The sequence below is a fragment of the Zonotrichia leucophrys genome, chromosome 26, assembly GCF_028769735.1.
Source record: "Zonotrichia leucophrys gambelii isolate GWCS_2022_RI chromosome 26, RI_Zleu_2.0, whole genome shotgun sequence".
NCBI classification, from domain to species: Eukaryota; Metazoa; Chordata; class Aves; order Passeriformes; family Passerellidae; genus Zonotrichia; species Zonotrichia leucophrys.
The window spans coordinates 4,568,293-4,583,597 of record NC_088195.1 but is presented as its reverse complement, the minus strand read 5'-3'; the positions used below and the strand labels follow the sequence as shown (position 1 = coordinate 4,583,597).

General features: G+C 44.4%; 1 protein-coding gene across 2 annotated transcripts; it reads left to right on the top strand.

The window, feature by feature from the left end:
- Window positions 1-10,647: 10,647 nt before the first annotated feature.
- On the top strand, window positions 10,648-15,289 carry SIKE1 (suppressor of IKBKE 1). 2 transcript variants are annotated; one of them, XM_064733168.1, is made up of 5 exons: window positions 10,648-10,953; window positions 11,065-11,170; window positions 11,412-11,554; window positions 13,423-13,536; window positions 13,941-15,289. In XM_064733168.1, the coding sequence occupies exons 1-5, from the start codon at window positions 10,795-10,797 to the stop codon at window positions 14,019-14,021; spliced, it is 603 nt and encodes a 200-aa protein (XP_064589238.1). In that variant the 5' UTR covers window positions 10,648-10,794; the 3' UTR covers window positions 14,022-15,289. The 2 variants fall into 2 exon arrangements, with proteins under 2 accessions (XP_064589238.1, XP_064589237.1); XM_064733167.1 differs by having other exon boundaries at window positions 10,648-11,170.
- Window positions 15,290-15,305: the final 16 nt, after the last annotated feature.

Sequence of the window (15,305 nt, the reverse complement as noted above, 5' to 3'; positions counted from 1 at the left end):
AAACCCCCATATCATAAAGCAACATATCATCTGCTTATCAAATTTATTGGGATACAAAACATCCTTCATGGAGCAGGGCTGCAGGGAGCCCTTTCAGGGTCGGCACTGACAGTGCTTGAGCTGCTCTCGTAAATATTTTGATAGTTGAGTCATGGGGAAATTTCTTGTTTACAGGGAATTTTAGGAACTCGAGCTGAAGGTTTTCACCATCTATTTAGCACACCTTGGGGCACCGTAGTGGTCACGTAGAGGAACTCAGAGCACGTTTCAGGCTCGGGTTTAATCACTGCACTTTGCCTGCAGCTGGAAGGCAAAGCTTATATTTTTTTAATTTGTGAAATTTTCAACAGAAAACTAAAAAGAAAAAGTAACTGAGAATAATCAGTGCCAAGTAGGTGTGATGCCAGCTGATCTATTCAATTTCACTCAAGCAATTCAGTAATCACTGTTTAATTACAGAATGATTTTGCAGGGGAAATTGTGGGATCACTCGATTGATCCTGTGTGCAGCTTACACACTTATTAAAGATTTTTCTGTTCCTCCTGGTTTTAATGTGCTAAGAAGCTCCCCAAAGCTGCTCTTTGAAGAAATTCCACTTTTCTTCCTATTAAATGTGTTCCTCCCTGGTTATTATATTCCATATAATAACCATAATAGGAACCTCTTGTATTCTTTTCTATATACACTTATTATATTCCAAATAATAACAATAATAGGAACTTATTGTATTATTTTCTATATATACTTATTATATTCCATATAATAAGAAGAATATTAGGAACTTATTATATTCTTCTCTATATATACTTATTATAACCCATATAATAATAGGAAATTATTATATTCTTTTATATATATACTTATTATATTCCATATAATAACTATTATAGGAACTTACTATATTCTTTTCTACATATACTTATTATATTCCATATAAGAACAATAATAGGAACTTATTATATTCTTTTCTATATATACTTATTATATTCCATATAATAACAATAATAGGAACTTATTATATTCTTTTCTATATATACTTATTATATTCCATATAATAAAAATAATAGGAATGTATTATATTCTTTTCTATATATACTTATTATATTATATATATTATATTCTTTTCTATATATACTTATTATATTCCATATAATAACCACAATAGGAACTGGCTTATTTCACCAATGGACTGCTTTGCAATTATCTTGAAATTTTCCTTTGGAATTGTTATTCCGTGAATAATTATTTCAAAAAGCATATTTTTTTATACATTCTAAAATAAGAGGTTAGAGGTTGTTTGAAACTCACATTTTTCTGGGTACTTTTGGGAATGGAAACAGATAAATGACTTTAAAAGTTGTTTTTCTTCACTCTGTGTCAAATGAAGTATTGTTGGAACAGACCCTTGGCAGCAGAATACCAGATTTAAAAGCGCACGCTTGCTGTTTTCTATTAGTCAGATGTTTAAACAGAAAGAAAAAAGGAGGTAAAAAAGAAAGGAATATTTTCACATGGCAAACTGATGTATGGCTTGAGCGGCAATTTCTCACCGCAGAGCATGCAGAGAAGGGAGTGCAATACTCACGGTGGCTGCAGGGAGCTCCTCTCCAGGCACAGCTCCTCTCCCGGCTCTGCTGCAGCTGGAGCCCACAGGCCTCTGCCTTTCCCTATTTATCAGTTTGTGCGCGCAGCCCGGGCTCCAGACACTCGGCAGAGCCACGCCGCGGCTCCGAGACACCAACTTCCCACACAGCTCCTCTGGGGTCGGAGCAAGGGCAGCTGCAAAGCCACATAAATCACAGCACAACTGGGTCATCAGGGACAGAGGCCATGGGGACCCTCACGTCACCGCTTCCCAGAGTCCTGCCTGCCCAGCGCTCACGTTCTGCTTGCTGGAATTCTAAATTCTCCCATTTTGGTTGCTTCTGAGTTCCTGCCCCACGTTCAGATTCTGCTTTCCTGCTAGAATTCAAAATTCTCCCATTTTGGTTGCTTCTGAGTTCCTGCCCCACGTTCAGATTCTGCTTTCCTGCTAGAATTCAAAATTCTCCCATTTTGGTTGCTTCTGAGTTCCTGCCCAGCACTCACATTCTGCTTTCATGCTAGAATTCAAAATTCTCCCATTTTGGTTGCTTCTGAGTTCCTGCCCCGCGCTCAGATTCTGCTTTCCTGCTAGAATTCAAAATTCTCCCATTTTGGTTGCTTCTGAGAGCCTACCCAGCATTCAGATTCTGCTTTCTTGTTAGAATTCTAAATTCTCCCATTTTGGTTGCTTGTGATTGCCTGCTCAGCACTCATATCCTGCTTTCCTGCTAGAATTCAAAATTCTCCCATTTTGGTTGTTTCTGAGTTCCTGCCCCATGTTCACATTCTGCTTTCTTGCTAGAATTCTAAATTCTCCCATTTTGATGGCTTGTGATTGCCTGCTCAGCACTCATATCTTGCTTTCCTGCTAGAATTCAAAATTCTCCCATTTTGGTTGCTTCTGAGAGCCTGCCCAGCATTCAGATTCTGCTTTCTTGCTAGAATTCAAAATTCTCCTATTTTGGTTGTTTCTGAGTGCCTGCCCCACGTTCAGATTCTGCTTTCTTGCTAGAATTTAAAATTCTCCCATTTTGGTTGCTTGTGATTGCCTGCTCAGCACTCATACCCTGTTTTCCTGCTAGAATTCAAAATTCTCCCATTTTGGTTGCTTCTGAGTTCCTGCCCCACATTCAGATTCTGCTTTCTTGCTAGAATTCAAAATTCTCCCATCTTCGTTGTTTCTGAGTGCCTGCCCAGCATTCAGATTCTGCTTTCTTGCTAGAATTCTAAATTCTCCCATTTTGGTTGCTTCACGTTAACATTTTGGGGTGCTGATGGAAAATGTTCAATTCCCAAGTGGGGAAAATATTGCAGCAGTGTTATTTGGAGATTTTTACATGATATAAGAATTTAATTTGGAAAGTCTGGATGGGGCCAGGACCTCCAAACTCCACTTACCTTGTTCTCTGTGTTCTGATCCAGACACTCCTCTGGCTCACTCTCAGTTCATTGGCAACCTCAGTGAACTTCAGTTCACATTGCCATTAACTCAGCAAAATTTCATCCTTAACCCCCAAATATTTCCTTTATTAGTAACTTCTAATAAATTAATATTGCAATTTGGTGTTTTCATTGTTTCCCAGGTAGATGTGACTTTTTGGATAGGGAATTTTCTTGTTGGTTATCATGTTGTTCCAATGCTCCCAGCAGGTTGCAGGAGGACCTCACCTGCCTTCTGTGTAACATCAATTCTCCATTCACCTCAGGAAAAACTTCTCCTGTTGGATACTGCATGGAATTAGATGGGAAAAGGAAAATATCATTTCCTGTGAGCAAAGTCACTTACAATACTCTTTTGGGACAGCAGGTTTTCATGGATAAATGGCCACCACCCTTCAAGGGAGGGACACATTTCTGTTCCATGGGCTCCAGAGAAGAGCTGCTGATTTCCATGTGCCATTTATGATTCTGTCTGTGGAGTGGAATGGTTGAGTCTTTCAAGAACAAACAGCATTGACTAATAAATGTTATTTGAGCACATGATGGGGTTTTCTAAGTTTTCAGATGTCCTGCGTTGATCACGTGTGGTGATGGGAAGCTGCAGCACAGTGATTATGCAGCAGAAATGAAGATAATGATGTTCTAAGCTTAATTATGCTCAGCACTTGTCTTTCTGGTAAAAGCAGCCTCATACAGAAACTTGTCAATTTGTCAAAAAAATTCCGATAGTAAAACTGAAATTTTACAATTGATATAACAAATCTTTTTTTCACAGAAGTATCTCTTTCACAATATCCCATTGACTTTTTCATCCAGCCTTTCTCATGAAAGCTGGAAAAACAAGCAGAGATTTGTGAAATACTGGGGTTAGCTTTTAAATGCTACTGACTTTTATTTTTAGCATTTTTTTCTGATAGAAGGCACATTACTGATAAGCTGTTCAAATTAGCTATAGGATGTGGATATTTAGAGCCTGTTGACTTCAGGGGATTTAACCCTGAAGCCCAGGTTTTTAAAAGCATCAAATCTCCGTTCTGTTCAGTTTCTAAAGCCTGCTGGATTCAGGGTAAATTCAGTTTCTAAAATCAGTATATAAATAAGTTTATAAAATAACCATATAAAAGTTGTAATAGAAATGAATTGCTGTAATTAAGTACTAGCCCAAGGTTAATTAACTCCCACACTGTAGTAATGAAGCTCTTTTGCATAATCATGAAGTGATTCAGACCAGGTGACTGGCTAAATACATACATTTATGTAAATACAGATATTTACATTATTTTAATAAATCACTGCTCCTATTCAAAGCTTAGCATGACAAAAATGGGAGACTTGAGGGCACACTTGAGTCACCTAAAATACTGCTGCAAAGAAGAGGAAAATAAACTCTTTTCCATGCTTGTAAATAATCAAAACCCAGAAAGGTTATTTAGGAGTAAGGGAGATTTAAATTACAAACTAGAGAAAGCAATTACTGTGGTAAAAATAGCCCTGGAGCAAGTTCCTTGTACAATGTTCTGTTTTGAAGATCAGTTTGGGCAACCAGATTGAACCCAAGAGTTGTTTTCTCTGAGTTGCTTTGGTTTGTAAAGAGGACTTTTTGGAAAGGGCTTTGGAAAGCTTTCTTCCAGCTCTGTTTTCTGTTATTTTTCTATACCTCCATCAATTCTGTGAAACACTGCTGAAGCCTCTGGTCAGTAACAGGCCCAGAGCCGCTTCAGTGGCAAAGGAAGCAACACCAAACTCCAGGCTTGCTTTATTAGCAGTGAGTAAACAAAGCGTCCCTCATGGATATGGCCTGAAAATTGGAGCTGAAGGAGTTCCTGCCCTGAGCCAACAGCCAGAAGTGGCACTGAAGTGGGGAATAAGGGACACAGATGTTTTCCATAGAAAATGGGCAGATCTGGGGCACTGCTGCAGCCCTTGTGCAGCCTCAGTGCAAACTGGGAGCTCTGGGCAGCCAAACCCCCGTGGGTTGGGCAGCTAATAGGTGAGGAAGATGAGGATGAAGGAAGAGCTTCCCTGGGTCCATACCTGCTGAGAGAATCCATTTTCAAGGTCAGCACAATCCTTTGTTCATCAGGACTGGAGGTTCTGGATGTCTGGGACTCATTTGGTAACTGAATAGTTAAAGGAAATCACATCCACTCCAGCTGGGTCTTCTCTACATAAATGACCCGTTTGGCTTGATCTGCTATTGGATTGTTTACGTAACTTCAGTAATTAACCACTATCAGCCTCATTAATGAAACATAAACCACCTCTCCTGCTCATTTATAAAGCGTTTGTCAAACAAAACTCAAACAAAGGGCAGGATCTCAGCAAAGTAACAGCCCTCCAAGAGCTACTGAGCCTGCCTGCAAGGCACAGCAGTGACTTTGTTGTTGTTTTTCAGTAGAACTGAAGCAGAAGTGATGGCATTGTCTATTGCTCTTGGCTAACTTCTCCCCAAGCCATCTGAGATCTGTCACACGAGGGCAAGGATGCCTGGACAACTATTTTGGCCATTTCAGTACAAAATACTGATGTTCCAGCTCATTACTGTAAATCATTAAATGATGAAAGCAAGAGTCAAATACTCAATGATTAAAGCCCTCAGAAAACTAATTGCTAATTACAGTAATTGTTGTTCTATGTGAGTGAAAGGTTATATTAAAATAATGATTATTTCATTACAGGATTAGATTTTTCCTGTTGGTAAACTGTTCTGAGCAATATTACAGAAAGCTGAGTATTAACAATACAGATCATGTATCAAAATGATCCAACCTTTACCTATTTTCGTGTCAGAGAAATAAAATGGTTCAGAGGCATAAAATACATTGGCAGACACATCCATGCCAGAAGTTTTGTGATCTGAGACCTTGGATTTCCTTTCCAATTTGTTGAGGAACTCATGAAAAAACCCACAAGTTTTCTGTTCCCTCTCTCTTCTATTATTTATAGATCTTCCAAAGGTTCAGGAATGCTGACACTGTTGGGATTGCTCTTCATGGGTGTGGATGAAGCTCTCAGTCCTGGGTGAGAAGCAGCACAAAGCTGATTTTGCAAAGTACTGATTGTGCCTGTTGGTGTTGCCTTGCACAGTGAACAGCTCCCATTTAGCCCTGCAGAGAAGTTCTTTGGTGTCAGATAATAGAAATATTCTTTGTTTTGCATCAAATGTATCAGACAAATCCTCACAATCAAATTGCATGAGAAGATGGAAGTTCTTGTTAAATTCTGAAATGTTTTCATGGGATTAAATGATGAAATAGCAGACCAGAGAGGAAGAACAATTTTGGTCTTTTTAAGACTGATTTTTTTTCTTAATCATGAAGTCATTGGATAGTTTCACCTGTCATTTCTTACAGGCTTGTAAGGCCAATCCTGAAGAACTAAACATGATGTCAAATTTCAGTCCAAGAGCCAAACTGCCTTAAACTCGCTGAAAATCTCAGGATGGCCCACAAAGTGTTACTGTTTCTCCTGTTTATTCTCTTAAACTTAATCTGCAGGGCCTGAAGGCAGAGTAGGTACAATAAACCCATCCATTCAACCTTCACAAAGTTCCTGGGTACCCTGACACCTTCCCCTTTCAGTACCCTCTGCCAAATCTGCTTCCCCTTGGCTGGAAGACCAAGATTTGTTAATAAAATGCTCCAGCAAGGTGGAAGAAAACAAAGCTATCAATTAAATTTGATTACAATCCCAGGAGTTGGTAGTTCATTGAGAACACTCCACAGGCACTGCAGGACTTTGTAGGTGCAGCAAAGGGAAGCCAAAACCTCATTTCCATAAAGCAGATCTTGACACTGTGTTAAGCATAACAAAATAATTATTGTGGAATGCCTTGCTCAGCATTTTATCAGCAGTGGTCTTGCTGCTGAGACTGAATTAACTGGATGTGTCCATTTATCAATGATAATGTTTTTCCTTTTTTCCAGCCTGGATTCCATCTTGAGGACATTTGTTTTAACAGTAGAAAGAATATTAGACTCATAAGTGTGAGTGCTGTGGTGCAGTGGGTGACTCCTCAAGATTTATCAAAGCAAGATAATTAGGATGAACAATAAGACTGAGTTCCTTGGTAATAACTTTTGTCACAGGACAACTCTGCACTATGCCACGTTAATCCACCTTGAAGTTTGGGCTGGAAGTGCAGGAGGAAGATTCCTGTGGGCTCCTGGCCTGTGATTCTCTGTGCTACACTTCTGTTGAAGGCAATACCAGTGAAGTTGTGACAGTAGCTGAGAGCTGTCTAACACTACCGCTTCATTTGAAAAGCAAGCAGTCAGAAAGTGTTGGGGTGTGTGGTGTGACACGGGGCTGGTTTGCTTTTTAAACAGCTGGAGCTGCTGAAATAGTTGGGGTTTGAAGGAAGGACTTGTAATGGAAATGAGAATTGTCATATTCATTTTTAAAAAAACTTGTACCCAGCTGCATCACCATGGGAGAATTGTGCTTTCAGACACTTAGCCACAATGTTTCTACCTGTGCTGACTGCACTTACAATTAATGTAATTTTACTGAAAATCCAAGAAGTATCCTAGAAATTTGCCCTTCATTCTTTTCTGTATTTCCAACATCTAGATGTCACTCCATCTATCACAGACTTTGCCATTTGATACCGGTCTGTTCACAGAATCCCAGAATGGTTTGGGTGTGAAGGGACCTTAAATCCCATCTTGTTCCACCCCTGCCATGGCAGGGACACCTTCACTGTCCCAGGGTGCTCCAAGCCCTGCCCAGCCTGGCCTTGGGCACTGCCAGGGGTCCAGGGGCAGCCACAGCTGTGCCAGGGCCTGACACCCTCACAGGGAGGAATTCCTTCCATGTATATCACTTGAATTTCCACTCTTTCAGCCTGAACCCGTTTCCCCTTGTCCTGTCCCTGCAGTTCCTGATGAGGGGTCCCTCTCCAGCTTCCCTGTAGCCCCTCCAGACCCTGGAAAGGGCTGTGGGGTCTCCACACAACTCTCTCTTCTCCAGGCTGAACAGCCCCAGCTCTCTCAGCCTGTATCCAAAGGGGAGGTGCTCCTGTGCCCGAGCAATTTTGTTCACTTTATGTCAATCTAGATTTGTTTTCTTTGTCATTTTCTTACTGTTAGCAAGAGCCTGCTCAGCTGTACTCAGAACTGGTTTTATCCCACCATAGAAATATTATTTCTGATTTTCCAAAGATGGCCTGGAAGCAGTTTGGGCTCTACAGCAGCATTGTTGTTCTGTGTCCCATACTCTGCTATCCAGCCTTCACTTCTGCTACAAAAACCCCATGTTCTGTTTGACAAAATACAGCCATGTGGTTAAGAGTTATTAAAAGCATTAAAACATTAACCTCCTGTAACCCCATTTTTCACTTTGTACACACACATAAGTGTTTAATCGAATTGAAGTTAAACACTAAAAAGTTTGAGAGGCCAAATTTATACATTCTATTTAGTTTACACAGAATTGCTGTGATAAGCCAAAGGAATTACAAGGCACCCCTACTCAGAAATGCTCATCTGTTGATTTGTTTAAGCTCTGTTGCTACAGACTCAGTGTTTTGGTGGGGAGCATTCCCAGCATTTAAACCAAGGAGTTTTGTCCTGCCGGGATCCTCTCTGTGTCCTGGCGCCACAGGAACTCTCTCTGCTGTCCCTTGGAGCTGGAGAAATGATTCTGAGTCCAGATCTGCTGGAGAGGGGCTGAGATGGGCTCAGGGCAGTGTGGCAGTGGCGCTGTAGACTCTCATCTCCCTCATTCTGGAATTTTATTCCTAGAAGCCAGAATGCCCAGAGGAAATGAGCTGATCCTGAAATGACAGCAGTGCTGCTCTCACCTGCCCCTATGGGCAGGGAAGGCCAGGATGGCACCTCTGACACCAGGGGGAAGTGAGTTAAATCAGAATTATAAACACAAGAGCACAACAGGCAGCTCAGACACTGGTGCAGCTCCTGCAGGGGTGAAATGATTCACACTGCCCATTCCGTGGGTTCCTTCAGCTGATTTCCTGTGGATGTGAACTGGAATTGCCAGTGCCCCATCTCCAAATGGCTCACTGAGTGCCTGAATCCAGTGGAACCTCAGGGACTGCAAGTTTGGTTTCACAGAAGTCCCTGTGCTGGATAAAGTGAAAAAGGGAAAGATGGGTCTGGCACACAGAGCTCGTTCCATGGAGCTGTGTCAGGCCTGCTGTGGGAAATGGGTGCTCTGGGAGAGGCTCTGGAGGCAGGCACAGAGCTGGGAATGGGAGCAGAGCGAGGCAGCAGCAGGTGCTGAGCTGCACACGAGGGGTCAAGTGTGGGAGTGGGACAGGGGAAACCAGCCCTGGCCACGGCTTAGGGATGGTGTGTCCATTTTGGGACAGGACCCAACTGTCCCAACCTTTACCCAACTTGTTCCATAGCCAGGATGGTTCACACAGCAATATTTGTCAGTTTTCCAAGTGGTCATGACTTGCCTATTAGGAAAAAGGAATTCTGATAAACTGTCCTAACTTTCTAGTATTCTCTAATAGCATGAAAAATAGGGAAGGACCAGAAGGTGAAATATGCTATAACCATGGTCTGGGCTTTTATTTCCAAACTAGCGGAAGGATTACATTTCCCAAATTTGCAGAATAGCTCTCATACTTCACTAATTAATCTGATTCTGATGAAATATTCCAACTGCAGCTGCTTGCCCTGTCCTCTTTTGCATTGTGTGCATGTTTTGAGATTGTTGCTTTTATAAAATTATCTCATTCAGCACTTCTGCACCAGGCTTGATTATCTCTGGGATCATAAAGAATCTTCATCTGATAAAGCATCCTGGAGTTTTCTCATGTGCCTGTGTGAATAGGGATTTAAATTCAAAAGATGATTCAAATCAAAGGCTAAAATATTATTGTTGAAAACATTGTTAATGAAGTCGGTGCTATTGAACAAAACTTTGTGGCACAAAGCCTCAAGGACAGCCCGGATCACCAACAGTAGCTCCAGTTAGCAAATAAGAATCAAAGCAGCGAGTCAGCATTGCACAGCTTGTTATTTCGAGTGGCGGATGTTTACTGTGGAAGGGACAAACAGCAGGATCAGATAAGACGGGAGCCCCGCAGACCCAGCCGGGATTGATCGCGCTGGGAGGGAGCAGCCGCAGAGATAAGCGGGCCCCGGGGTCAGGGCCGCCCGCCCTCCGCAAACAGCCCGTGCCGAGCGGCGGCCGCTCGGAGCCGGCCTTGGCCCGGGCTCCCCCGGCCGCGCCGGGGCTCTCGGGGCACGGGGGGATCGGACACGCGGGACCGCGACGTGGGCGGCTCGGGGGAGGGGGCACATCCACCGGGGCAGGCGGCTTTGGGACGCGATGTGTCGGGGGAGCGCGGTGTCCCTCGCCGCAAAACGCCCCCAAACACCCCAAAATCAGCCAAAGCCCCTGAGCTGCGAGCATCCCCCGGGCTGCGAGCATCACCGGGGCTCCGAGCATCCCCCGGTAACGGCGGGGGCACTCCCGGGGCTGGCCCCGCCCCCAGACCGCCCAACCGGCGCTTGGCCCCGCCCCTCCCTCTCTGGCCCCGCCCCCTAGCCGGGTCGTGGCGCTCTGGCGCCGCCAGGCGAGCCCGTGGCGGATCGGCGGGCTCGCTGCGGCTCGCGCCTGCGCACTGGCGGCGCCGTGGCCGCGGGCGGAAGCGGCGTCCCGGCCCCGCGGGTTCGCGTCCGCCCGCGCCCGGCGGCGGGGCCGGAGCGGGGCCAGAACGGCTGAGGGGCGAGAGCGGCGGCGGGGCCGCGAGGGACATGGGCCGGCCGCGGGGCTGAGCAGCGCCGCCCGCCATGAGCTGCACCATCGATAAGATCCTGACGGACGCGCGGACGCTGCTGGAGCGGCTGAAGGAGCACGACACGGCGGCCGAGTCGCTCATCGACCAGTCGGCCGTGCTGCACCGGCGCGTGGCCGCCATGCGGGAGGCGGGCGCGGGCTGCGCCGACCAGGTGAGCGCGGCCGGGCCGACCCCCGGCAGGGCCCGGGCGGGGCGGCCGGAACGACCCCCGCGTGTCGGTAGGCCCGAGGCGGCCGGACCGACCCCCGTGTCTCCCCGGCAGGGCCCGGGACCCGCGGCGGAGCGGCCCGACCCGTCCCGGCTGCGGCCGCACGTGGTGCTGGCACAGGAGAACACGCAGATCCGCGACCTGCAGCAGGAGAACCGCGGTGAGCGGGGCCGGGGCGGATCTTGGCGGGTGATGCGCAGAGGGGCCCCGGGGGATGTGGGGCGCTAAGCGGGGCTGTCCCGGCGGGAGGGTCCCGTGGAGGAGAGCAGGGTCGCTGGATGCCCCGGTGGGTCAGGGAGTCTCCTCGGCCGAGGGGATCCGGGCAGCGGTCCCGCAGCCGGTACCCAGCGAGCGCCTCGGGGCTCCCGCTGTGGCCCTGCCTGATGCGCTGTGCTCTGCAGAGCTGTGGGTCTCACTGGAGGAGCACCAGGATGCGCTGGAGCTCATCATGAGCAAGTACAGGAAGCAGATGTTACAGCTGCTGGAAGGGAGGAAACGGGAAGATGCAGAACCAGTCCTGAAAGTCCATCAGGCTAATTCTGGGGTAAGGTGAGATGGGGACAGGAGAGTGCTCACGACCCCTGTCCCCTGCTCGCTGTCATGCAATCTTTGTTTCCATTCCTGCAATGCCTGAGCTCCAAAATACATTTTTGCTGGTACTTTCCCCTCTGTTCCTTTCGGAGCACACAGGTTGTTACAGCTTTCCCAGAGAACACTGAAAGGCACAACCCCTTCACAGCCCAGGTGGAGCCTTTTTCTTTCAACCAGGCGCTGAATTCCCTGGCTTAAGCTTAATATGCCTGATCCCCTGTAGTAAAATCAAGGATGTCCAAGTTGTTATAATTCCTGTTCAGTAGCTGTAACAAAGGGGAAAAACCCTCCTAAACTCTGTGAGCTGTATATGTTTAGTTCTTAAGAGATTTCACTCCCTAGTGTTTTTAAATCCAGATACTGTGTGGAGTGGCCTGAAGTGTCCCTTTGTACACACTGGGTTCAGTTTTGTACAAAACTCTGGGATGTGGCTGCTGCTAACTGCTGCCTGTTTCATATTTAGGTATTGAGTAACAATAGAATAACATTAAATTTCCATTTAAAACTTAGGAATTGTGTTAGGCCTTTATTGAAATGCATTTTTATCTGGTTAGAGAACAGCAGGTTGGTTCAACCCAGTGACATTTCATATCTTGTATCTTTTTTATTGGAGCTGGAGCCAGGCCAACTCTTGTCATGTGTTTCTGTGCACTGATATGTGGCAATTCACTGCTTCTCTTTTCTCAGTTGCTTAACTCCTCTGAAGGTGTAGCTATGTTTGCTTTCCAGTGCCTCCCTGAGTGCATTAATTGCTGTTTATCAGGGTTTTACATTTGAACAAAACTTGACAATGCAAAGCTGAAAGGGCTGTGCAGGAACCCTTGAAGGGATATCCCTTGATTATCTCAATTTCTAGGCAAATTCTTCTGTACTTCAGGTGAAGTCCTTGAGGTTTTTTTCCCACCATTTGGAGAACAGTAACAAACTGCTAATGTCTTTAAAATAACTATTCTTAGTATAACCATCTTCCTGTTTAGAAAAATAATCGTTTAGAAAAATAATAATCTTTCTTCCCAGAAGTCTTTCATGTTCTCCAGCTGTCTTCTGGATGCTCCAATTTGTTTACATACTTTCTGAATAATGGAGTTCAAAAGTGAATTCTCTGCTCTGTGATAAATTTATCTTCCAGAGGCAGTAGAAAAACTATGGGCACTTAAAGAAACTCCACCCTGTCACCTGTCATGTCAAGTGATGTATTGCTCTTCAAGCAGGAACTGTTGCTTCATACTGGAAATTGTCAGTGTTTGTTCCATGTGCATTTCTGAGCTGCAGCAAAATGCATTTTCAAGAGGATTATTGCTGTATCTAGGCAGATTCTGTAAAATCTGCCTCTGGAGGCTCTGGTCTTACTTGCTTTAGTTTTGTTGCTGGATGTCCTTCTGAGTTAAAGTTGTTTACTCCACACTTGAAATCATCTTTGCATTTATTTTTGGTGTCTTAATAAATTCAGTCAGGCTTTTCTAATAAAGCAAAATAAAATTTGCTGCCTACTAATCATGTTCACATGAACCTGAATCTGCTGTCTCAGACCTTGGCACACTTGAAATTATTTCCCTTTAGATCAGAGTGCCTTATCTTGTTGGCTGCTGTCTCTCTCTTCACTGTTTTCACTGATAAAGGACTGCTGATAAAGGAAAATGAGGTACAAGTTCTTATCCTTAAGTATACAAGGCAAAAAGGCTTTCAAGTGCTTGGGAGAAAATGATTAAAATTCAAAACAGAATCCAAAATCAGGAAAATGGAAGTAAGTGATTTAGAAGGAATAAATTATGACTTTCTTTTGCCTGAACTTACTGAATGTATTAATTTTATGTCTTTCAGGAAATTGAAAGTCAAATAGACAGAATATGTGAGATGGGAGAGGTGATGAGAAAAGCTGTTCAAGTGGATGATGAGCAGTTCTTTAAAGTTCAGGAGAAGCTGGCTCAGTTGGAGGTAAGAACAGAGCCAGGTGCTGAAGATAAATTGAGCTTTGAGGGTCTCCAGACTTCCTCTGTATTTTCTGTGTTTGTGTCAAGGACTTAAAACACTAAAAATTTTGGGATGAGGGTCAGGAAATGCAGAACACAATTGTTTATTTTCAAGTTTTTAATGTTCATATTATTTTTATATATCTATATACAAATAAATAAGGGCAGAAGAAGATAAGGTTTAAATTATGTGGTTCCAGTATTAAATTATGTGGTTCTACTGTCTTAATGTTGGCATTACAAACTTTATGTATCTGTGAAGGAGTGGGACTGTTTAAAGATCAGCATCTTTTAACTACAAATTAGCACCTTTCTGTGATAGTTGTGAATTAGTTCATTTCTATTTCAGCAAAATTGTTGATTTTGCAGCTTGAAAACAAAGAGCTGCGTGAGCTGCTGTTGATCAGCAAGGAGTCCTTCGAGGTGGGGAGAGAAGATCTGCCAGACTGAAGCCCAGGCCACACCAACCTCATGTCCAAAGCCTTCAGGAACTGTTTTGAAACTACCTGACAAGGATTTGTTGTTCCAGGTGTTTCCTTGTATATTTGTTTTATCTATAAAGCGTGTGGGCTGTGTTCTCTGCATTTTTCTGAAGTGTTGATGGCAAAAGCTTGCACCCTGCTCTTAGTACCTGCAGCACTTGGATGCTTAACACTGAAGTATTTGATGTGTCCTCCCTTGTGATGGCTCATTTCCTCTCCCTTTGTTATTTTTTATGAGCTTTAGTTAATAATTCCAGCTGTGCAGATGGCTCTTAAATCCACCTTGTCTGTAGCTAGAGAACATAATGCAGGTTGTGATTGTTGTGCTTGATAGAAGGAACAGGAGATGATTGAGGAACCACAGTGTGAGAGGCAGGGATGTGGTTTGCTCTGGCTGGGCTCTGCAGGGTGAGGGACCCTCAGTGTCTGAATGGCCTGGCTTTGTCACCTGGCCTGGCTTTGTCACCTGGCCACTGCTGAGAGCACAGCAGATGCCAGCAGAGCACCTGAAGGAGTCACTCCTATTCAGAGCAGACTTTACCTTGTTTTAGGGGTGAAGATTGGAGTTAACATCCCTTCCTGACACACACATTTTTTGAAGGATTAATCATTGTTGATAGCTAGACCTGTCCCAGCCTTCCCAGTGCTCCCATTTAGCAGCCAGCCCTGCTCAGAGCCTGCCAGAGCACAGCACCTGCAGATCAAAGCTCTTTGGCCTCCCAAAAATGTGGGTTCAGGCAGAGGGAGCTCAGGTCTGCCTCAAACCCAAACCAAATCCAAACCAAACCACCCTCATGCACAGAATTTTAATGTCACATCACAGGTGAGTCTGGTGTTCCATTGTTACTGCAGGTCCTGTGTTGAGTGGAATTAGAGGTGCAGTGTTGTGGGAGTTTCTCAGTACTGTGGTATTTTTAATGACATTTTTATATAAAAGATTTCTGGCCTACCTGTGATTGAAAAATAATCTTGCAAGAATGGTAAACATCTCCTGTCCATTATTAGCTCAAATTTTTGATGGCATTTTTTCCCCAAGTGAGACTTTTGATAGATGCAGAAGGTGACTCGTTCCTGTGCTTACTGAGGGACAGTGAACACTGGAGACATTGTGAACATTTGGAATATCCAGCTAGACAGGTAGATATAAGGGGTTTCTGTACAGGAGTGCTCTTGTATACAGTCCTTTTCTATTCGAAATTGTTCAGGAGGGAATAAAAAACCCAATGGGAAATACTTGCTCAAGTGTTTTGTG